Source organism: Rhinolophus sinicus, chromosome 14, assembly GCF_057876585.1.
Source record: "Rhinolophus sinicus isolate RSI-liver-muscle chromosome 14, RSI-T2T, whole genome shotgun sequence".
NCBI lineage: Eukaryota > Metazoa > Chordata > Mammalia > Chiroptera > Rhinolophidae > Rhinolophus > Rhinolophus sinicus.
The window spans coordinates 498,804-519,182 of NC_142514.1; the positions used below are offsets into that span (position 1 = coordinate 498,804).

Below are 20,379 nucleotides of genomic sequence, written 5' to 3' on the forward strand. Positions count from 1 at the left end.
GGGACCCGTACTCAAGACCTGCTTCATTTGCAGGGAACTCAAACCCCGACCCCACACACAATGCCCACACAATGCTGTGACAAACAATAAGGGGCATGGACCTTATGGGATGGGGGGCAGGGGGACGTACCAGCATCATGAACGCCTCAAGACAGCTCAGCACAGGCACAGCCGTCAGGGCGTCAGGGACCAGGGCAGGTGCTGAGCTCACCCGCGTTTGCGTTTGTGGGGCTCTGACCAGTGCCCTGGGGGCAGCCCAGCCCACACCACCCCACCTCCCAGCTGCTACCATCAGGGATAATGCCTTCCTCTCCAGCCAGAAGGAACCTGGGGTCACTGGAGACCACTGGCTCCTGCTAAGGCTCCAGGGCTTGTCCATCTCCATAAGCGGCAGCCCTTCCTCAGCCAGCCCAGCCCTGAACCCGCCAGAGCACACTCTCCAAGCCAATGCCATCCAGGCCTCAGGAAGGGAAAGAGGCCAAGCAGCCCACAGCGGCCAGGGGTCCCCAGCCCCACCTGAGCAGGACGCCTCAGAGGATTACTTGAGACCCAGGTCCTCAGAGCCTGCAGGGCACCATCCCCCATCTATGGGGGCACGGGGGCCTTCCCTACCCTCCCCCATCGGGCCCCCCCCATACCTCCCCATCAGCCCAGGGCCCTCCCTGACCCCTAGTGTTGTCCCTCTCACTTGTCACCTATGCGCTCATTAAGAGGCTGCCTCCCCCAGGGGAACGAATGTGCCCAAGGGCCTGTTAGCTGTCCCCACAGCATACATTCTCCAACGGTGAGGTTGTCATTTTCGCAGGCCCCGCAGCAGGACAAGGGCCAGCTTGGGGAAGGGACTGCCAATCTGCCACCTGGGCCTTGTGCCTCCTCTAACAGCAGGGGCTGGCACCAGCCTCGACCCAAAGGTAGCTCACACCAGGCAGAGGGTCCAGGCCGGCAGGAACAGCCGAGCTGTCTGCACTTTTATTGCAGTGGGTCAGCAGCAGTGACAGGCGGGTGAGCCCCCGAATCATTTGGCCCTCAGGTATATCTTGGGGGTCTGCCAGCCGGCAGGGGCATCCTTCAGGCCCGCCTTCAGCCAGATGCGTTTCAGGTCTCTCTCGAACTTGATCTACGAGGGCAGAAGGAGAGATCACGGACAGGTCTGAGGCTGGGCCTCCGGCCCTCAGCTACTGTGCCTCGCCCAACCCCTCCCCCGCCCACGCACCTGCTTCCGTTTCAGGCGCCCTTCCCGGACCTTCCGCCGCAGGAAGCGGGTCCTCTTGACCAGCTTGCGGTACTTGTGGTGGTTCATCTTCCGCCGGCGAATCTTCAGGACATTTTTACACTGCATCTCAGGTGCCCCGGGCACCCCCTCCCCGCCCTGATCGGCCCCTTCCCCCACCGGGCTTGGAGGACACTCGTAGAGCTGGGCTGGCGCCACAGTCCCTGGGGCCCCAGCATCCAGGCTGGGTAGGAGACAGCGAGAAGTCAGCCAGCTCTCCAGGGGGGTGATGGACATCTTCCTGGGAACCAGCATCTCTTCAAGCTCCAGCTGGACACCCTTGCCAGGGAGGACAGCAACCCCATTTGGGCCTGTTGGCCGCGTGCTGTAGTGGAGCCTGCAAGCAGGGCTGCCCAGCACTCCTGAGAGAGGCCAGGGCCGACGGAGGCCTGCAGAAAACAAGATGGCACTTACCACCCACGGGGCCACATCAGACTGAGCGCAGACCCCAGGCCTGACGAGACTGAGGAGCAGAACCTCCATCACAGACAGGGGTGACTTGCACCTTATTCCTGCCCAGACTGTCCCTTTGTGATACTGATTGTTTAGAGGGTAGTTTGTGTGGCCACGGCCTCCCGCCGGGGAGGCACAGCTGCCGAGGGCAGAGGAGCGGCTTAGTCCCACATTTCCAACCCAGATGTGTATCGCGCCCATCTGTCCGCTCGGGGCCTCTTACCTGCCCGGGGAACAACCCTGAGCAGCTGAGAAGTCAGACGCACCAGGAACATGATCTGTGGGTGGCGGCGGCCCCAAGTGCTCAGGGGAGCTGGAAACACAGGTGCGTGTTGAGGTCACGCGGGAGGGGCCGACCTCTCGGGCAGCCGCCCCGGGCAGGCAAGGACTGGGGGCTGTCGCATCACACCCCATCACCCTTTCCCCCCATGAGAACGTTACTGCAAATACCGCTCACTCCCTTAAACGACCTGACTTGGGCACAAACCCCGCCTCGGCCACTGCCCCGCTGCGCGACTCTGGGCAGGTCACCGACCCTCCTGGAGCCTCAGTTTCACCCCGAGGCACCCACCACGTGGGGCGGTGTCGACCCTCGAACGCACGGAAGGCCGGGACCGGCGCACCACGGCCGCGGGTGGGTCCCAGGCCCCGGGAGAGCGGACCGCCTCCGTCGGGTCTCTCGGCTGTCCCGGGACCACGCACGCCACGGACGCGTGCCCACCCTCTGCAGACCCGACCCATGGGACACAAACTGACCATTCCGCCGCCGCGCTCGGGCACTTCCGGTCCGTCCCTAAACCTTTCCGCACCCCGCCTACGGCCGCCCAGCGGTTCCTACGTCCAGCGCCCCCTGGCGCCCTTACGACACCCGACTGCGCATTGGCACAGGCCCCGCCCGGACAGGAAAGGGACGTTTTCCGGCCAGAGGATCCGCCCCCGCGCACCCAACCTCCGCAGCTCCGCTGGGCCCTTGGAGGCGAGAAAACTACGTCTCCCACAATCCCAAGGTCTGCCGTCTGTGCCTGCGCAACCCGAATTCCTGCGGCGCCCAGACCAGGCAGGGGCCAAGGCAGACGGAAGTGGCGTTTCGGGACTGCGGCAGGGACGTTATTCCAGCGACGGAAGCGCAGTTCACGGGGCGCCGGAAGCGGCCGGGCCTGCCGCCCTGCTGGGACTGGTGCTGAAGGAGCCCAGTTGCTGGGCCCGCAGGGCCCGGCCTCCCAGACCGCTTTCCCCGGGCTGGGAGTGAAGGTGGCACACAGGCGTTGGCGGCCTGGGCCGGGCTCCCGCACCTCGGACACCCGGAGTGCCATGTCAGGGCAGAGCTGGGCGCCGCCCCATCCCTATAGCTTGGCAGCCTCCTGTCCTCTCCACCAGGGCGGATAAGTGAAGGCGGCCTACGTCTAACGTGGATAACACGACGCTTTTTGCATACGTAGAATTACTGTACTTTTTGAAAGCAAGCTACCCGTGGAAAGGAAAACCAGAAGCTTCAGTTTTTGGACAAACACCAATAGCAGCCTCCGTGGAAGGCTGGGTTTGGCCGAGCCCTTGCTGCCACCGGGGCACCGCTTCGCTCTAGTCCAGAAAGCCCGTGGTCCTCCTTGCTGGGGCCGGCAGGATGGATAGGACCCCCAGAACGGACCTGCCAGGCACCGGTAGGAGAGACGTGGGGCAGAGTCCCTTGGTGACTGCCCAGAGGCTTGCCCTGCAGGATGGGCCACCAGCAAGTTGGCACAGTAATTGGCTAGGCCTGGTCCCCCCCAAACCCTAGCCTAGCTAGCTAAGCAGTGAGTGTTGGACACACCAGTGGCTCCAGGCCCACCCAGCTCTACAACTGAGGTCAAAGATGCCATTCTAGAGGGTCGCTTGGGCTCCCCAAGTAGGAAGGTCTGAGCATGCCTGCAAGCACACCTCTCATTCCCAACTGCCGGGCCCCCAGGATTCTTTGATTTGGTCCTAAGAGTGAGCCACCTGGACCCTAGGTAGGGACCTTGTTGCTTTCACATCTCCTTGCCTGTACTGACTCCCAGACATCTTTGTGCAGGCCCACTGGCACCAGCAAGGCCATATCCAGTTGCCTTCCACTTGTTGGTTTGGGGAGAGTCGATGCTGGGCACGTGACAGGCCCCAAGAATCTTCAATCCTCAGAGCCCACGCAGGACCAGGAAATGGCCCCAAAGGCCCACCCTGCTCACCTGCACCACCTACCCGCCACCCACTCTGATGGGAGACACTACCAGCCTGACACATCACAGGTGAGTTACCAGTGTCCTTCAGGCACAAGCCATTTCGTCCTTCTCAAACCTTCCCTTTGCCCCCAGGACGCAGGTTTGTCAGAACAAGCAGGCAGCTTGGGCCCACACAAGCCTCTGACAGAAGAGCAGTGCACAGGCGCTCGATACAAACCCCACCTTAAGGAGAGCAGAGGCAGTGCAGACACACCCCTGGAATGGGTGCCGCGGGCTGTCAGTCACTAGCGAGCACAATGACCAACTACGACGTCTTCAATGTCCCAGATATCCTGAGTAGAGAATTGTGTTTATTTAACCACATAAAATGCATATAGGAAACCTTTCTTCAGGAGCTGGTGGCCTGCACTCAGCATCGCAGATAAAAATATACGACTCTCAACACAGATCTAAATACCTTCACATTTAAAAATCAGAATTCTCAAGTTTTAAGCTGACAGAATTCAAGTTCTGAGTTTTCATATACAGCTTTAAACTTGTATTAAACACATGTTTATTTACAACGTGGACAGAGAATAAGGGGCTATTAAGGCCATTTTCTCATTGTGAAACACTGCAAAATATGTACATAAGTACCACCTAATATAGGCAGAAGGTTCCGAAGTCATCTTCTCGGTTTGACATCATTGCGTATGGGTCCGGGAGTGAACACAGCCTGTCATTAGCACCGACCCACACCAGCAGCACGTGCACACCTGCTGTGCCAGGGCTGGCGTGCGCTGGCGCGGGCGTGCATTGCACCCGCTGGCCTGCGGGCCACTCGCTCCCATCTCCGAATTCATCACAAGGTCCAGAGTCCACAACCATTTACCAAGGGTCGCTCTGCAGGGCCGGTCACGCTGAGGTGTACATGCCAAGGTTGGAAGGGCAGCCCTCTGGGACCCCACACCTCACCTCCGATGCCTGCTGTGCCCAGGGTGGTCCCGCTCGTAGCGATGGCCTGTGCGCTCGTAAGACCGCGAACGCTCCCGTCGCTGGTCTCTATAGTAATGACTTTTCTTCTTGTATTTTCCAGAACTGTCTGCCCGCTCCCGTGAGCGGCTCCGAGAGCGGGAGGAGCTGCAGCTCCGGGACCGGTGTGGCTTCTGGGCGGGGCACTTGCAGTCCCGGGATTTCCGGTAGCCCCTCACCTTGGAGCCTTTGTAGGGTGCGCCGCGGGGTGCCTGTCTGGGTGGCGAGTCGCTGCGGCTCCGCGAGCGGCTCTGCGACTTGGAGCCACCGGAAGTGGAGCCGCTGTCGCTTTTCCTGTAGAGGTAGCAGCAGCAAGCGGGTGACCACCTGCCCACCTCCCTGGGGAAACGCCCACCCGCCAGGTGCAGGCCCCAAGTGACCCCAGGCAGCACACACCTCCTCTTAGGGGAAGCGGACCTCGACGGGGACCTCGAGTAGCTCTGCTCTCGGCTCCGGCTCCGGCTCCCTCGTCCCTTCGGCAAGCTGAGGATGGGGAGTGGTTACTGACCCGGTTACAGTCACCCCAGTCAACCCGCCGGCCCGAGGGGGCATGCAGCACTCACCCGTTCACTGGGCCGCCAGCCTGGGCTTGCTTCCCACCCTCCACTTTCCTCTTGGCGTTCTTCAAAGGGAGCGGGGAAGGCTTGTTTCCTTTACCTTCCTTGGGGGATTCTGCTAGAATGAAGTACAAGCAGTTCACACAGACCACCAGAAAGCTGCCCTGATTCAGGACCAGTGAGCAGAGCAACACAAAGCCACTTCCATGGTGGATTAAGTTCCTGCTCCCAGCCTGAATCTGAAGGGGTCACTTGTCCGGCTGGCTCACCTGCCCTTGGGCTGGGGACAGGCATCATGCTTGAACTCTAGGGCCTAACTACACAATCTACTGCTTCAGATTTATACGGTTTCCATCAAAAGACAAGCTAACTGGGTAGAAAACAACGAAAGCAAATGCCTTTAAGAGCCCATCCCACTTCAAAGACCACCCACACCAAGTGTTTGGTGTGGACCCTGGGCCTGCAGTGCGCCATCCTGAGAGGTCTAGAGGAAAGGAGGGCTGCCCGTGCACTCACCTGGCTTGGGGGCAGGTGAGAAGCCAGCGGTGCTGTCCAGGACCTGGGGGCCACCGGGCAGCAGGCCCCGGGCTTGCGCCTTTGCCTCCTCAATGGCATGTTTCCGCTTCTCCACCTCACTTTCCAGGTGTGTCAGATCAACCTGTCAAACCAAAACCGTCTACTCAGAACCAGATGCTCCTAGTCAAACAGACGTATACATCACATGAAAAAACACAGACGAACCTTTTTCCGAGTGTAAAGCTGCAGGGTTTTTAAGCATATTTCTTGGATTTCTTCTTCAGTTGCTCCAAACAAAAGAAACCAATGGGGACGACTGGGCAAAGGGATCTGCAAACACAAATGCCATCACTGTCATACTTGTCCTCATTCGCACGGCAGTAAAAACAAGTGTGCTGGTCAAGAAGGCAGCTTCTTTTTGGCACCAAAGGGCACAGTTGGAAGGACAGCACACACATTCAGTCAGGCTGGGACCCTGCTGAGCGGCACACTGACCTCCAGGGTCCGGGCAGCCAGATAAATGCAGGCACAGGCAATGCTCTCAGGCTGGAACCTCACGAAGACGTCGGTGCGAAGGCTGTCGTTCATGTAATTCCTGAAAACCAAAGGCAGGAGAATTGCAACGCCCCGGGCAGTCCAGGAGCCCCTCTGCATCCTCGAGCAGTGACTCTCCTCTACGAGGCCTCCTGCTAGGACCCAGCGCTATACAGCCCTGAGACTCTCGAGTTCAGGGGGAAACATTTTAACTGCCTTTTCTGATACAGGACAGGAAGGCAGGGAAATTACTAAAAAAAATGTTTAAGCTGGCTGAATGTCAGACAATACGAGTTGCTATGAAAGAGAACCAACTTTAACTTTACTTTTCCCTCTCAATGTTTGGGCTGCTGTCATGCAAAGCACAATACCTCAGAAAGAAAATGCCTACTTGCAGGGGTTAGAAAAGTATTTGATTAAAGAAAGCTAAGTGCTCCAAATCCACAGTGCAGAGGGACATGCAAACTGAAAAGGACAGGCTGAGCACGAAGCTTCCTGAGACGTGCGGTCTTCTTGCGTTCCTTCTCCTCGAGGAGGCCTGCGTTCACAGCCTGGCCTCCTCCTTCCACGAGTGAGTCCGCTTGGCAAGGAGGACGCCCTTGGGTGCATGGGGACATCATGCAGAGGAAGGCTCAATGCCAAAGGGAAGTCCTCTTCTCAGGCTTATCAAATAACCGTTTCCAAATTGTCCCATGTCAACAAGGAGTCTTAAAATGAACATGCATAGAATCAGACAAAGGCAACAAAATACTGCAAGTTTCACCACGATCAGTACATTGAAAAACTTTATCGAACTTTAAAAGATACAGAAATACAAAACATTTGCATTTTTAAAAAAAGTTAAAGGGCTTTAAAATTAGCTACATTTAACATCTTCTTTTATGTACATCTCTGTGAGCGTTAAGAGACCAAAAGCAGCCCTCGTGTTACCTTTATTGGAAACACAAAGGGTTAATGAGGAAACAGCTGAACAGGTCACATATTTACTGCTCCCAACATACCCCAATTATGGCAAGCCTCGGCAGGCTGCCCCCACAGACAAACTGCCATGCTGGGTCTGGACTGAAAAGCTCCCGCCCCGTAGCTTTGCCCTAAGCCCGGGAGAAGGGGACACTCACACCCACTCAATGCTCGCAACGACAGAGCCCAGGCGTGCCGACCAGCGGCAGTGGCCCATGTGACAGCACCAAGGCCGTACGGACAGTGCTACAAGCGAACAGTTCAGTTTACAAACATCACCCTCAGTAACTTCTCTGGTTCTAATAAGTTTTCAGTACTCAAATAGTGGTAATAATATTAATCCATTAACTTTTAAGTCCTAAAAACAAAACAAAGTCCTCAAAACATATAATTAAACGTATTGCTACATTTCAAATATTACAATATTAAAACAAGTGTCCATGGAATGACATAAAGATGCATACCTTTTACTAGAACATGTCAACTCTCAGCTGCTGAAAAGAGCAACTTTAGAATGCCCAGAAATAACGACATAATCCCATACTGAAGTCTGAATTCCCATCGGCCAATTCGTATAGCTTTCCATAGAATTTTTTTAAAAAGGCAGGTACTGCATCTTTATTGCACAGGTACAGCAGTTTCAAAAGGACACAATTCAAGTCAAGACAGTTACCAACTCTGATCCATCCAGTTACCAAAGCAGACAGAGGCTTAACAAGAAGCACACGCGTCAGAGCCGCAGCAGCAGTCGGCCAGCACTACACTACCGCGTGCGTGCCGCCATCTAGAGCCAGCCTTCGGCGGACAGCTGCACCGGATTGGCTGCGGACGGCCGCTGTCCCTGCACCAAAGCGCTTGGACAGCAGAGGAGAGGTCTTAGTCACTTACCCTCAGAGGCTACCCTTTGATTGAAAGAGTACAGAAAAGAAAAGTCAAAATAGGTTCTCTGTCACACATAGCACCAGACAATTCAGGCAGCAAAATACGACCCCTACAGACTTAACTCCGCGGGAAAAGTAAACCCAGCACTGAACTATTACTTCAGGCTTCGCTTCTAGCATATGCAGTGTTAAAACCCATCCCTGCAGTTGCAGACAAACTCCTCCCCCTCTCCCAGGGTCCACTTTAATAGGCAGTTAGAAGTGACTGCACTGCGTCCACGGTAGCGTGCCAAGGCAACAGTGCCCAAAGGGCAGCGTGCTGAGTGCTCCCGGGGCGGTGGGGGAGGACGTGGGCCACCTTACCGTTACACCAGTGCCCGGTATTTTGGGAGGCTGGACTTTACACAGCAGGAACACTGGGCACTCAGACAACACCAGCCCACAACCAAGTCATGGGACCAACACCCACTGCCCAAGTGCCTCAAATCAACATATTCCTGCACTGCCCTTGCTGGTCTCATAAAACAAGGAAGGTCAACTCACCATGAGGTCTGGACCAGGTGTTGGTTACGCTCACACTCTAACACCTGAAGGTACATAACGATTATCTGGAAGATACGGGTCAGGCAGTTATTACCAAGAACCTTGAGGATGCAGAGTTCAGAGCTTGTGGGCGTCCATGCAGCAAATAAGAGCCTCACGCTAGATCCCAGGGTGTCTCCTGGTCACAGGGTGGTGTACCGCTCTGCTGGAGGGGTTTTGGGCCACACGCCTGCTACCTGCTTTGGCAGCCAGGCAGCATAAAAGCACAGGTAGCAGGCTGCACCCGCAGCGGAAGGCCTCGCCTTCATGGCCGTTTTCACTCTCCTCTTCCACACATTTTCACCAGTGATATCAGCCTGCCTTAAACATCTCTACACCCCAGTCATCAACTTACACAAAACATGGTGTGAAAACACTTTCGGCAAATGAAGAAAAGCTCTTAAATCTATGGTGAGTAATTTACCGAGATACTGAATTAATGCCAGAAGGTCAAATGAGAGAGAAGATATAAGGAAACCCATCAGTGAAAGGAGATGAAAGCAAAGATGCAAACAGCAATGTTTTAAAAATGAGTTTAAGTATAACACAGGAGGAGCCCACGGTATACTGCACAGCAGCCACGCTCAACTAATACTTGCTGCAAAACTGCATTAGTTCATTTCCAAATAAAAGAGTTCAGAATTCTTCCAATTCCCCCATAAGAGGATATAAGGCGTTAAAGCAACTTTAGAAAATTAGCTGTTGAGAAAGCAAAACGTAAACTGACAGATTCCATTTTTACAAGTTCATCACAATTTTTCAAAGTTCAAACTTATCAGATGTCATTTCCAAAACTCTTAAAAACAAACTATTAAAATGAACAGATAACACAAGAAAACTACTGAGTGAAGATTATTCTCCGATTACAGATGTACATGGAAACCAAGTCAGAGACATCTAATCCTCCCCAGCGTTTTCAGTCTCGGGGAGAATGGAGTAGGGACTTGGGGCTCGCGGGGCACTGGGCCTCAGACCCACCTTATGAGGGTGCTTCACGTGGACGCAGAAACCCAGCTCTTTGAGAACGCGTCTTTCTGCCTTTATAATCTGGTTCTTTAAATTAACGTAATCTTGATCCAATAGTAGAGGCACAGGTTTCCTACAAAGACAAAGCACATGGTCTGCAAAAGGGTCAAATAAACAAACTTTCAAATCCCCCAGCCGCCTCCAAACAGTGAGACTCTACTATATAGTAAATACCACAAAACAGATGCAGCTAACGAGTTCATTTCCTTTAACTAACTAGCCTACAAAGCCTTCCTCAAACCTCAACACTAACCCACTTATGCCCTCTCAACAACCACCCCTTTTTCCCCCACAGAGAAACAGCTCTCCTGAGCATAATAAACATTGCCTGTATTTATGAATAAAAAATTATGGGGGAAAAAAATGTGTACTCAATACAAGTTTCCTGTGTCATTATTTATGAAAAAATAAATATCGCCTGAGCATAAGGAGAGTCTCGAGACCTCATTGCACAAGTACCAAACACCCGTCATCTGGATAAAGATACAAGTGTGCGCGCTGAGGATGAAAGAGACCACAGAACCAATGGAAGCACAGCATGTACTCCAAAGGACCTCCACTACCGTTAGGAGCGTAATGTCTGGGGACGGTCTAGGCAGTGGCTCCCATTTCAGGGGCACAGGGCCACGTCTGGAGAAGTCTGGGCTGTCACAATGGAAGAAAAAGCTGTTTGCATCTCGTGTATAGATAGGGCCAGGGATGCCGCTAAACAGCCAACAACAAACAGGACAGTCCCCACAACAGAATCAACCAGCCCAAAATGCCAACAGTGCCGAGGCTGAGAAGCCAGCTCTAGAGCAAAGACCGACATGACTAGGAAACCAATGGCAGCAAAAGTGCAGCCACAGTGCCTGGTCCCTTTGCACACTCGTCTCTACTGGGTACCCCTGGGCACCAGGCCCTCTTCTGGACACAAGTTTAAAAACCTCATACCCTGAACTCTTCTTCAGAACACTTAGTATAACTTAGGAACCACAAAACTGCGGAGCCCTGTATGACAGATCTGACAAAGTCTCACTTTTTTTCTCTTAGATGCCGAAGGCGATGAAACACGTTCATGACATCCCGGATACGTCTTGGAGCCTCTTCTATTTTGGAGGCCAGATGAACACAGGCCATTGACACATGCTGAAATGTAAGCATTGCAACACATAGATGTTTGTTCCAATCCTGAAGGCCTCCAACAGCTTAAGGAGGGGGATTAGGAGCCAAGAGCAGATACACCCCGAGAAAAGGCCAGCTGGGAGGCTGCTCTACAGTACAAGGGGCTTCCCAGCCCCTCAGGTCCAGCGCTCTTACTAGAAATAAGACAAGGACTCGTTCCTCTGGGCAACACGGAAAAACAACTAACCCAGGTTCCCTCTCAACCTATTTCTATAGGCAAGAAACACAGAGCAGCCCCTTACCTCCATGGAATGCTTCACAAAGGACTTGGTGTAAAAGAATCGCTGGAACAAAACCTGCCCGGTAGCCATAGCCACCTGGAAAAAAAAATAGGTTCCATCATTTTCAAACGTATAATTAGAGGATTTCGCAGGAAGTCACCGGGTTTCGTGGGACTCCGGGCACAACCAAAAACTAAAACGTTTTCCACCGCCACAGAGGCTCTGCATGCCCACTGCCTCGCCTCCCTCACCACCTGGGGCGGGCCGGTAGCGGCAAAGCGCTGGGACTGGGTCCCGGGCGGGGTCAATGTTGGGGGTCGGCGCTGGGCGGGCCCCTCCGCCAACAAAGGGCCGGCGCCGGCGCGGCGGTTATCTAGGGCCGAGTCTCGCGGCTGTGCCCTCACCTGCGGCAGGCGAAGCAGGATGCCGGCCGCCTGGATGAGCTCGCAGCCCACCACGCGGAGGTCGGTTTCCGTGTCGGTGTCGAGGCCACTCGACATGGACGGCGTGAAGCGGAGCTTGTCGTCAGGCAGGAGACAGTTCTCCAGGGTGATGAGCACCCCGGAGTACAGCCGGTCCCCGATCAGCACCCCGTGAGACCCGGGGGCTGCGCTCCCCGAGCCCGGGGTGCCGGCCGCTGCCGCGGGGGCCCCTGGCCCCGGAACGCCGGCCGCGGCCGTCGCACCCGCCGCCGCCATTTTGTGCCGCCGACTCCTCTTCGGGCTTCTTCCCGGCAGGGCGGCTCCTCCCGACGCTCTACGGCCGTGTCGGCCCCACCCAGCGACCTGCCATTGGTTCGGCTGGCGGGAGGCCCGGCGTCACCTTGCTGCGATTGGCTGTGAGGCCTGCCCGTCAGCGTAGCGGCCTCCGCCGGAACCCGGCGTGGGTGGGGAAGGCTCGTTACCCAGGGGGCCCCGCGGCGCCCAGGCGACGCCGCGGTCTGAGCCTCGACCCGGAAGCAGTAGCTGCAGGTGCCGACCCTGGCCATCCTGGCGTGTCTGCACCTTCTTCACAAAAACTGGCGAACTTGTGAGGCCTCCACCGCAGCCCGAAGGCTTTCTTCAGGGTCCAGCTGACCCCGACGCAGTTCGCGGCCGTCCCCCGGCGGTGGGGCTGGGCGGGACGACCCCTGCCCAAGGGCGCGAACAGGGTTTGGCAGCTGTCCTTCCATGGGATTGGGTCCCACGAGCCTGGTGGGAGTCTGGTGGTCCAAGGCTTGGGTGGAAGGGTGTGGCCGCGGAGGACCCTGGGAGGTGGTTGAGTGTCAACACAATGACAGAGCCCTGAACCTAGGCGGGGGCGGGGCGGCCTGTGGGCGGAGCCCGACGGGAAGAGCTCGGGGGCCGACGTCGCGCTGGCGGCCCCTCCCCTGAGCTTCCTCCTCGCGTCTCTGAACTGCGTCGTCTTGGTCCGGGCAGCACCTTCCCTGGGCCGGCCGGCCGGGGCTGCTCGTGCAGGACTCTGATTCTTCCCTTTCCCCGAATAAATCCTTTCTGCGGACGGTGCACCTTGTCGGCTTTTTGTTTATAGTCGGCACCGTGGGGCTCGTCGGGGATCCAGGGAAGACCCCCAGGGCTCCAGGGCTAGAGGGCAAACAGGTGTGGCGCCCACAGAGCCACCTGCGATGGCTGGTTTTCTCCCCGGCTGGCTCGGGAGTTAACGGGTAAGTTTTCTCCTGGACCCCAGCTTCTGCTCTTTGCGTTTTTAAGAAACGTTGAATTCGACGTTTCTACGAAGCCTATGGTGGCATGGGGAAAGGCTGGAGTTCCTCAAGGGATCGTGGGGAGGGGACCAGGCTGGCATGCCCCTTGGACTTCATCCTACGAACACCGAGAGCCATCGAGAGGTTATGCGTTTACGAACCCCTTGACTCCACGCACCGTCCACCTCTTCATCAGTTGTACGAGGCACTCGGGGTTAGTGACCGGCAGCCTCGCGGTTTTGGGGTCACCTGACAGCAGTACTATCACGTTTGTAGTAGAGAAGCAGGTGCCTTATTAGTTACGTTGCTATAGTTACCCTGAACTTTCACCAGGACTAATGCCCCTGTGAGAATGGTGGGAAAGTTGTTTCCTCTTATCTGGAAACCCCAGGAAACAGCTTGTTTCTCATCAGCTGTGCCTGGGCTGCTTGTCCATCTGCTGAACAGTGACTGGCCAGAGAGGGAAAAGCTGATGGCTCTAGCCAGTCACGGCCAGACCGTGGAACTGGGGACAGTGCCATGGCACCCCAGCCTCTGGGAAGGGAAACCCAAGTCCAGTGGCTGGAGAGGGAGAGGGTGCTGGGAGCAGCCCAGTTGTTTCCACACCCCATCATCTTCCACTGAGCAGAAAGAAAAGCCAGCCCTCCGCAGCAGCTTGTTGAGCACGCCCCAAAGGGCTCTGGGTGACCACCCTGTTGCCCATTCAATGGCATTTACTGCAGAGTGACAGGCTTTGAGCAGCCTGTGTGCATGGCCAGGCATCGCACTGGGTGCATGTGACAAACCAAACGCCAGTGCACACAGCTCATCCCCAGGCCTCCAGTATCTGCAGTCACTTAGTGGCCATCATTAGACATGACAAGTCAGAGGATGGGTCTTAGGTGGCCAGTGCACAAGTTGGAGCAGGAAGAGATGTTGGCCCAGCGAGGATGCAGAAAAGTAGAGATTCAAGAGATCACCAGGCAGCAAGTGGCCAGGATTTGACTGGCTGTGTGGGGTCGGAGGTGGGTGCTGAGTCTGAGGAAGGAACCCAGAATGACATCTAGGGCACTGCTGCCAAAGGATGGATGGTGTCGCCAAAGCACCCAGCATGGGAACATTAGGAGTGGGGGAAGGTGGGCACTGCCAGATAAATGCAGGAGTCGTCTGTAAGCAGACCAAATGCTACTATGGGCCTGAAGAGCTTCCTGGGGCAACAGGTGAGGAAGCACAGAGGTCAGAGCCTGGAGGGCAGTGAGGAAGGAGGGGAGAGTGCATAGTCCTTGGGGGTCAAGGGCTGACAGAGTCCATCAGGTTTGGTTCCAGGAGATGCCTTTGGTGAGAGCTCTTGGGGCACAGTGGGGCGGACTGCAGACCCAGTGACAGGAGACTAAAGGTGGAGAGCAGAGTGTGGCTGACAGGGAGAGCACACTTGGGCTGGAAGGGGCTCACAATACACGACAGTGGAACCAGCTCTCTCAGAGGGCAAAGGGAAGGCCCTGGCCCTGGGTGGGAGGGGCACATCGTCTACGTCCTCTGGATGGCAGTGGCCAGAGGCAGAAGGGAGGTGTCGGGCTGGCAGAGCTGCTCTGAGGCCCTGTGTGTCAGTGGAGGAAGCGTGCTGAGAACGATTCCTGGGCTTGACTGGACTTAATGAATTAGTGTCTGGGGGAGGGACCTTGCTAGGTAATCTGAAGGGCAGCCAGCCTGTGGGGGTGAAGGTGAGACGGACCAGACAGCAGGGAAACTGAGGCTGGCACTGGGCACGGCTGAAGAGCTAAGCCCCAGAGTCACTGCTGGAAAGGCTGAAAGGGTAGAGGGCGAAGTCAAGGCCAGGTAGGGCCAGAGGGGGGCTGGGGGCTTGGATGCTGGACGGGCCACCAACACAGCCTTGAGAGGAACCAGGGTCAGAGCTCAGAGTCCTGGTGCAAACATCCCACTTGCAGGAGAGGATCTAAGGTTCCGAGAGGAGCCATATGCTCAGCTGGCCCCTGACCCTGGCAGCCTCTCCCACGTGGCTATAGGTGATGGCATAGGAGGCAGAGCGCAGCCAAGGCGTGTATTTCAAGCCAGAGCACACAGACCACAACAGGAGCTTTATTTGCGTAATCTACATGAGGTATTGCTGGAAAGAAAAAAAAGGCCTTTTTCTCTCACACCTGTTACTGAAATGTAAATTAGCACAAGTGCAAATCAAACAATACTCTTGGCAAATGACTTTTAGCCCCTATTTCAGTTATGGTCATCAGGGGGATAAAACCTTTTCCTAAGTCCCTCAGCTGGCGGTGTCAGTGTGCCCCTCAATGGTATTGTGCCACTCTGGAAAATATGCCTTCAGGTTCCTTCCCGTCCCCTAAGGCAGCAGCAAATCCTTCTTGTCGCCTTCTTTTGGCCAAGGCAGCCAAAGATTTAAAAGTCTTTGGTTCATAGATGGCTAGATCAGCAAGCACTTTCCTGTTGAGCTCCACCTGACACTGGGAAGAAAATCAGCCTGTGTCAGCATCAGAAATGTGTCTCCTTGAAGCACAAGAGCACTCAGGCATCCACCTGAGCACCTCTGGGGAGCAGGCCTCCTTGGTGACAGTCTGCCCTCAAAGGACACCGTATCTATTTGGGGAGGGGCAGGGAAAGGAAGGGGAGGGGAGTGGTGAATCCCATCCAAGTAGGACGCTGGAGGATAAATGTGGACAAGGAGGCTAGGGTGTCCCTGCAGGTCCATAGGACACTGGCATCCAGTCCTGATGCCAGGAAACTGAGGACCATGTTTACGGTTAACAGTCATCACCCACACACAAGCAGGACAGCTAAGTCACTTTGGAAAACAAAATCCCAATTCCCATTTACAAACAATGAAACAAGACACAAGCAGGGGACAAACCAGGCGTTCCCAATTCCCACAAGAGCCAAAACAAGTCAGTCATCCACCAAGTGAAGCTACAGGTGTCTTTGGAAAACACGACACTGAGTCCGAGGAGCAGACGGTGGGATGGTCTCCATCGTTAAATGCAGCTGGGCGGGAGAGTGGATGCTGTTCCACGACCCAGGCAAGTCCTTCTCAGTTCCCCAGCAGTAAAATGGGGATGCCACACCTACGCTTACCCTGAAGGTCTTGGTGAAACACCAAAGACTGGGTCTGGTACGAGGCAGAAGCAGAACACCAACTCCCATCAACTTTTTAAGAGAAAATGTAAACGCACACAGCAGCAGAGGGAACAGCATAATCACCACATAAAAGTTAACCACAATTTTGTGACACATGCTTAATCTGTCCCCCATAAAACATTTCCCCTCCTTTTTTATTGTATGTGTTTCTGCTTTATCTGCTGCTTCACCAGAACTTATTCTTGTGAAAACTCAGAAATTAAACCTCAGAGTTCAATCCAAGTTTCTCTACCTTCTGCTGTCTTGTTACCCCATCCCCATTTCCAATTCTACCAGCAGGGCAACAGCAGAGCCAGCACGCTCAGTCCCTGACCCCAGAGAAGGGAAGCAGTGTCAGCGTGCCAACACTGGCCGCCATGCTGCTGGACTAGCCAGCTGGACCGGCGTCTGCAGTCGGTCAGTGTCTCAACCGTACCTTAACTAAGTTGACGATGAACGCTGGGTACTTCAGGCCATGTTCCTGGGTGGCAGCTGTAATTCGATTAATCCAGAGCTGAAATAAGAAACATTGAGATGTGACCTCCCAGCAAAGGTTCAGACTGAGCTAAAAGGTTTTCCTGTAAAAGTAAACAGTGTTTCCGACTCAGGCAAACAGGCCTGTAGTACAAAGGGCAGCAAAGCAGAGGCTGATGCTCTTCACGCAGACACCAACTTCCTTCTACATGAGGAACGTGCTATAAGGCATGGTCTCAACACTCTTGGGCACTGAGAGAATATGAGAATGAGCAAGAGACGGCAGCATACAGCTCAGACTGGCAAGGACCCATGTGAGTTACGGCAGCCACCAAGGCGAGTGCTGCCATGTGGGGATTCAAGACCCCCGGTGGAGGCTTCAGGGACATGAACAACCTTGAGGGACCAGCAGGCTCAGAAGACCTGGCTTGCAGGGAGCAGAAGGTCTGTTCCAGGTGCAGGAAAGGTCTGAACACGGCAGGGAAATGACGGCTAGTGGGTACACAGGGAAAGGGCTGGAAGGATGAGTCAGTGATGCCCAAGCTTCTGAATGATCCGTTAAATGGGCGGGGGGGGGGGGGGCGGATGGTGTCAGAGGGTGACTCTCCTCAGCCATCCTTGACTCAAGTCCACGTTCTTCCCCTACTTCAGGGATTGTCAATTGGAACGTGCATCAGAATTCCTAGAAGTTCGTTGAGAGGTTGCTGGGCCCCACCTCCAGTGTTTCTGCTTCAGTCGATGCAGGAGGGGGCCTGAGAAGCTGCATTTCTAACAAGCCCCCCCAGAGGTGGCTGCTGTACAGGGTCCCCACTGAGGACCGCGGCGCTCTGCATCAGCACGCATGCGTGTGCCCGGAGCCCGTTCATAACGGCTCACACGCACACTCGGGCTGACCAGGCGCTGCTCGCCACTGCTCACCGTCCTCATGTTCCTCTTCTTCAGCCTCCGGGCTTTCGTGCATTTCACAAACGCCCTCGTCACCGCTCTAACGGCCAGCCTGTAGCACCGGTTCTTCCTTCCCCGGAAGTGCTGGGTCAAGAAACGGGAAAGGAGGATGGTCGGCGGAACCCGCAGGCTCCCGGGGCCGCGGCGCGCAGGGGGCGCGGGGCGTGCGCGGCCGACTCACCCGCGCGTGCTTCAGCACCTCCTGGACCCGCCAATAGCGGTCGGTGAGGCGGCTCCGCAGCCAGAGCTGCGCCGTGAGGAAGACCATGGCGCCCAGGCCGGCGTCTCCGCTGAACGACGCACGCGCCGCGCCGCGCGAGCGCTTCCGGGTCAGCGGCTTGCCGGAGACTTCCGGGGTTCCGCGCGTGCGCCCTGAGCCCTGCCGCCGCTCTACTCTCTTGCGCCTGCTCGTTGGAGGCCGGCCGGGAACGTGGGCGTTGAGCGGAAGGGATGCGACGGGGGCAGTGGAGAAACACAGTTAGCGGGTCAACAAAATAGGGGACGTCTGTGTTCCATGAGCGACGGCAGGACGCCGCTGTTTGAACGTGCACCGCATGCAGGAAATAGGACACAAAGGCCGGCGGTGCCTTCACATGAACTGACCAGAATAGACAAATCCACAGACACCAAGCCTGCGGGGGCTGGGGAGTAGTGCCAGTGGGCACCGGTTTCCTTTCGGAGTAAGGAAGACTTCTGCAACTGGAGAGTGTCACGGTTGCATACGGTTGTGAAAGTCCTAAATGCCACTGAATTGTACCCTTTAAAATGCTTAAATTGGTAAATTTTATATTATGGGTATTTTACAACAAAAACAGAAATGAAGTGCAATTTCTTTGTAATTTTTTATTTGGATATAATTTTAAATTGCAGAAAACTTGGAAGACTAAGTTCAAGGAATTCCCCAATATGCTTTACCCAAATGCATCAACGGTTTACATTTTGCTCCATTTTTTAATCCTTCTCTCTACGGAGTTTTTCTGGACTATTTGAAATGTTGGTGTGGGGACAGAGCCAGACATGCAGTTTCCAGGCTCTCAGCCTCACACTGAAAGGTGCTGACTCAGGTAGTAAACGGCCATCAACTGTGATTGGATGGCCATCAGCTGTGGCTAGTTGGCCGTCAGCTGTAACCAGTGAGCCATTGGCCACTAATATAACTGCCATGGCTACGCTAGCAGCAAATGGGGGGCTAGCAAGAAGATGGTGGCTGAGCTAGCAAGAGTGGATTGCAGAGAGGCGGATGCCACCAGCGAGAATATACTGATATGACTCCCTTACTTATGGCTCCTTGGGTGTTCCTTTTTGGCCTCACCATGTCCTGCTTTCTTATGTGGGGAGTGGGAGCAGAGACCCCGCAGGCCGCCCCATGCGACAGTTGGAGACATCTAAATACTGAACTGTGTATTTCCTAAGAATAGGACATTCTGTCAGAACCCATAGTACACTGCTTAAAGTCAGAAAATTTAACATTAAAACAAGACTGCTGTCTAGCCTGTGTTGGCGTAGGATTATCACTGGTCATTTGCAGAATGTGAAGGATTCACAAGACTCAGAAAAGTAAGTGTCGTGCGGGAGACCCTGCTCGCCGCACCATTTGTCGTGCAGGGAGGCCTGCGGGGTCTCTGCTCCCGCTCCCCACATAAGAACACAGGACATGGTGAGGCCAAAAAGGAACACCCACGGAGCCATAGGGGAGTCATACCACTATATTCTCTCTGGCGGCACTATTCTCTCACTGGAGGCTGGATCCACACTGTCCGCAAACCGCCATCCACGCTTGCCAGCCCAGCCGCCATCTTCTTGCCAGCCCCCACTTTTTTTCTCTCTTTCTGCTAGCGTAGCCACAGCAGTTATATTAGTGGCCAATGGCTCACTGGTTACAGCTGACGGCCAACTAGCCACAGCTGATGGCCATCCAATGACAGTTGATAGCCATTTACTACCTGAGCCAGCAGCTTTCTGTGTGAGGCCGAGAGCCTGGAAACTGCTTTCTGGGGCTCTGCCCCCACAGTAACACAGTAAGGAAACTTTTGTTAAAGGTCGGGCGGAGAGAATGCCGATGGCAGTGTCTGAAGATAGCTGCTGCAGGTAGTAGTAAGGAGAGAGAACGGCAGAGGAGTTGCCAGGGGCGGAGTCTAATGTAGACAGCTGCCACAGGTTTCTGTTTAGCTGGGGTTTTATATTTTTCTATGCAGGATGCCAGGGGCTAGTCATCTTGCAGTTGTTTACCATTGTGGTGGGCCCTTTCTGAGAACTATTGTTGCAGTTGGCTTCCTCTGAAAATTGTCCTGGTATTTGTTAGTATGCAGGTGTAGTGCTCCCCGGGGATTCAGAGCTAAGTGGTTAACCTTTAAACCTATGCTTAGTAGCTCCCAGACTCAGTCTTATTAACACTTTTTTTAAAGAGATTTTTTTATTGGGGGAAGGGAACAGGACTTTATTGGGGAACAGTGTATACTTCCAGGACTTTTTCCAAGTCAAGTTGTCCTTTCAGTCTTAGTTGTGGAGGGTGCAGCTCAGCTCCAGGCCCAGTTGCTGTTGCTAGTTGCAGGGGGCGCAGCCCAGGAATCAAACTGGCAACCTTGTGGTTGAGAGCCCGTGCTCCAACCAACTGAGCCATCCGGGAGGCAGCTCAGCTCAAGGTGCCATGTTCAATCTTAGTTGCAGGGGGCAGAGCCCACCATCCCTTGCAGGACTCAAGGAGTTGAACCGGCAACCTTGTGGCTGAGAGCCTTCTGGCCCATGTGAGAATTGAACCAGTAGCCTTTGGA

The 20,379-nt window shown here is 55.0% G+C and overlaps 3 protein-coding genes across 12 annotated transcripts; all 3 read right to left on the minus strand.

Moving 5' to 3' along the window:
* Nucleotides 1–933: 933 nt before the first annotated feature.
* On the minus strand, nt 934–2,701 carry AURKAIP1 (aurora kinase A interacting protein 1). Of its 3 annotated transcripts, none has more exons than XM_019712165.3 (4): nt 2,480–2,701; nt 1,947–2,036; nt 1,214–1,659; nt 934–1,117 (listed from the first exon to the last, which is right to left on the minus strand). In XM_019712165.3, the coding sequence occupies exons 2-4, from the start codon at nt 1,996–1,998 to the stop codon at nt 1,016–1,018; spliced, it is 600 nt and encodes a 199-aa protein (XP_019567724.2). In that variant the 5' UTR covers nt 1,999–2,036; nt 2,480–2,701; the 3' UTR covers nt 934–1,015. The 3 variants fall into 3 exon arrangements, with proteins under 3 accessions (XP_019567724.2, XP_019567725.2, XP_074190413.1); XM_019712166.3 differs by lacking the exon at nt 2,480–2,701 and adding an exon at nt 2,295–2,473; XM_074334312.2 differs by lacking the exon at nt 2,480–2,701 and adding an exon at nt 2,211–2,235.
* A 1,528-nt stretch (nt 2,702–4,229) lies between these two features.
* Nucleotides 4,230–12,625, minus strand: CCNL2 (cyclin L2). 8 transcript variants are annotated; one of them, XR_012497119.2, is made up of 12 exons: nt 11,772–12,625; nt 11,389–11,463; nt 11,001–11,110; nt 9,935–10,055; nt 8,918–8,982; nt 8,167–8,395; nt 6,495–7,240; nt 6,225–6,329; nt 6,000–6,141; nt 5,490–5,598; nt 5,323–5,409; nt 4,230–5,220 (listed from the first exon to the last, which is right to left on the minus strand). XR_012497119.2 is itself a non-coding variant. In XM_019712130.3 (11 exons), the coding sequence occupies exons 1-11, from the start codon at nt 12,063–12,065 to the stop codon at nt 4,866–4,868; spliced, it is 1,566 nt and encodes a 521-aa protein (XP_019567689.2). In that variant the 5' UTR covers nt 12,066–12,621; the 3' UTR covers nt 4,230–4,865. The 8 variants fall into 8 exon arrangements, 4 of the variants coding, with proteins under 4 accessions (XP_019567689.2, XP_019567690.2, XP_088646166.1 ...); XR_012497120.2 differs by having other exon boundaries at nt 5,490–5,601; XR_012497117.2 differs by having other exon boundaries at nt 6,495–8,395.
* Nucleotides 12,626–15,125: 2,500 nt separating this feature from the next.
* MRPL20 (mitochondrial ribosomal protein L20) lies at nt 15,126–17,948 on the minus strand. The gene is made up of 4 exons (XM_019712156.3): nt 17,790–17,948; nt 17,582–17,692; nt 16,626–16,703; nt 15,126–15,522 (listed from the first exon to the last, which is right to left on the minus strand). Exons 1-4 carry the CDS (start codon nt 17,874–17,876, stop codon nt 15,349–15,351), a joined length of 450 nt encoding a protein of 149 aa, XP_019567715.3. The 5' UTR covers nt 17,877–17,948; the 3' UTR covers nt 15,126–15,348.
* Nucleotides 17,949–20,379: the final 2,431 nt, after the last annotated feature.

What these genes read in the sequence shown, in the direction of transcription:
- AURKAIP1 (XM_019712165.3), bottom strand. Translation starts at nt 1,998, where the DNA reads ATGTTCCTGGTGCGTCTGACTTCTCAGCTGCTCAGGGTTGTTCCCCGG. An exon ending in CAGGGTTGTTCCCCGGGCAG is followed by an intron (nt 1,660 to 1,946) that starts GTAAGAGGCCCC and finishes TGTTTTCTGCAG; the next exon opens with GCCTCCGTCGGCCCTGGCCT. An exon ending in GGCGCCTGAAACGGAAGCAG is followed by an intron (nt 1,118 to 1,213) that starts GTGCGTGGGCGG and finishes CTGCCCTCGTAG; the next exon opens with ATCAAGTTCGAGAGAGACCT.
- CCNL2 (XM_019712130.3), bottom strand. Translation starts at nt 12,065, where the DNA reads ATGGCGGCGGCGGGTGCGACGGCCGCGGCCGGCGTTCCGGGGCCAGGG. An exon ending in CACCTGGTCCAGACCTCATG is followed by an intron (nt 6,595 to 8,917) that starts GTGAGTTGACCT and finishes TTTGGTTTTCAG; the next exon opens with GAATTACATGAACGACAGCC. An exon ending in CTCACCTGCCCCCAAGCCAG is followed by an intron (nt 5,602 to 5,999) that starts GTGAGTGCACGG and finishes ACTTCATTCTAG; the next exon opens with CAGAATCCCCCAAGGAAGGT.
- MRPL20 (XM_019712156.3), bottom strand. Translation starts at nt 17,876, where the DNA reads ATGGTCTTCCTCACGGCGCAGCTCTGGCTGCGGAGCCGCCTCACCGAC. An exon ending in AGGTGCTGAAGCACGCGCGG is followed by an intron (nt 17,693 to 17,789) that starts GTGAGTCGGCCG and finishes TTCTTGACCCAG; the next exon opens with CACTTCCGGGGAAGGAAGAA. An exon ending in AGAAGAGGAACATGAGGACG is followed by an intron (nt 16,704 to 17,581) that starts GTGAGCAGTGGC and finishes TTCTTATTTCAG; the next exon opens with CTCTGGATTAATCGAATTAC.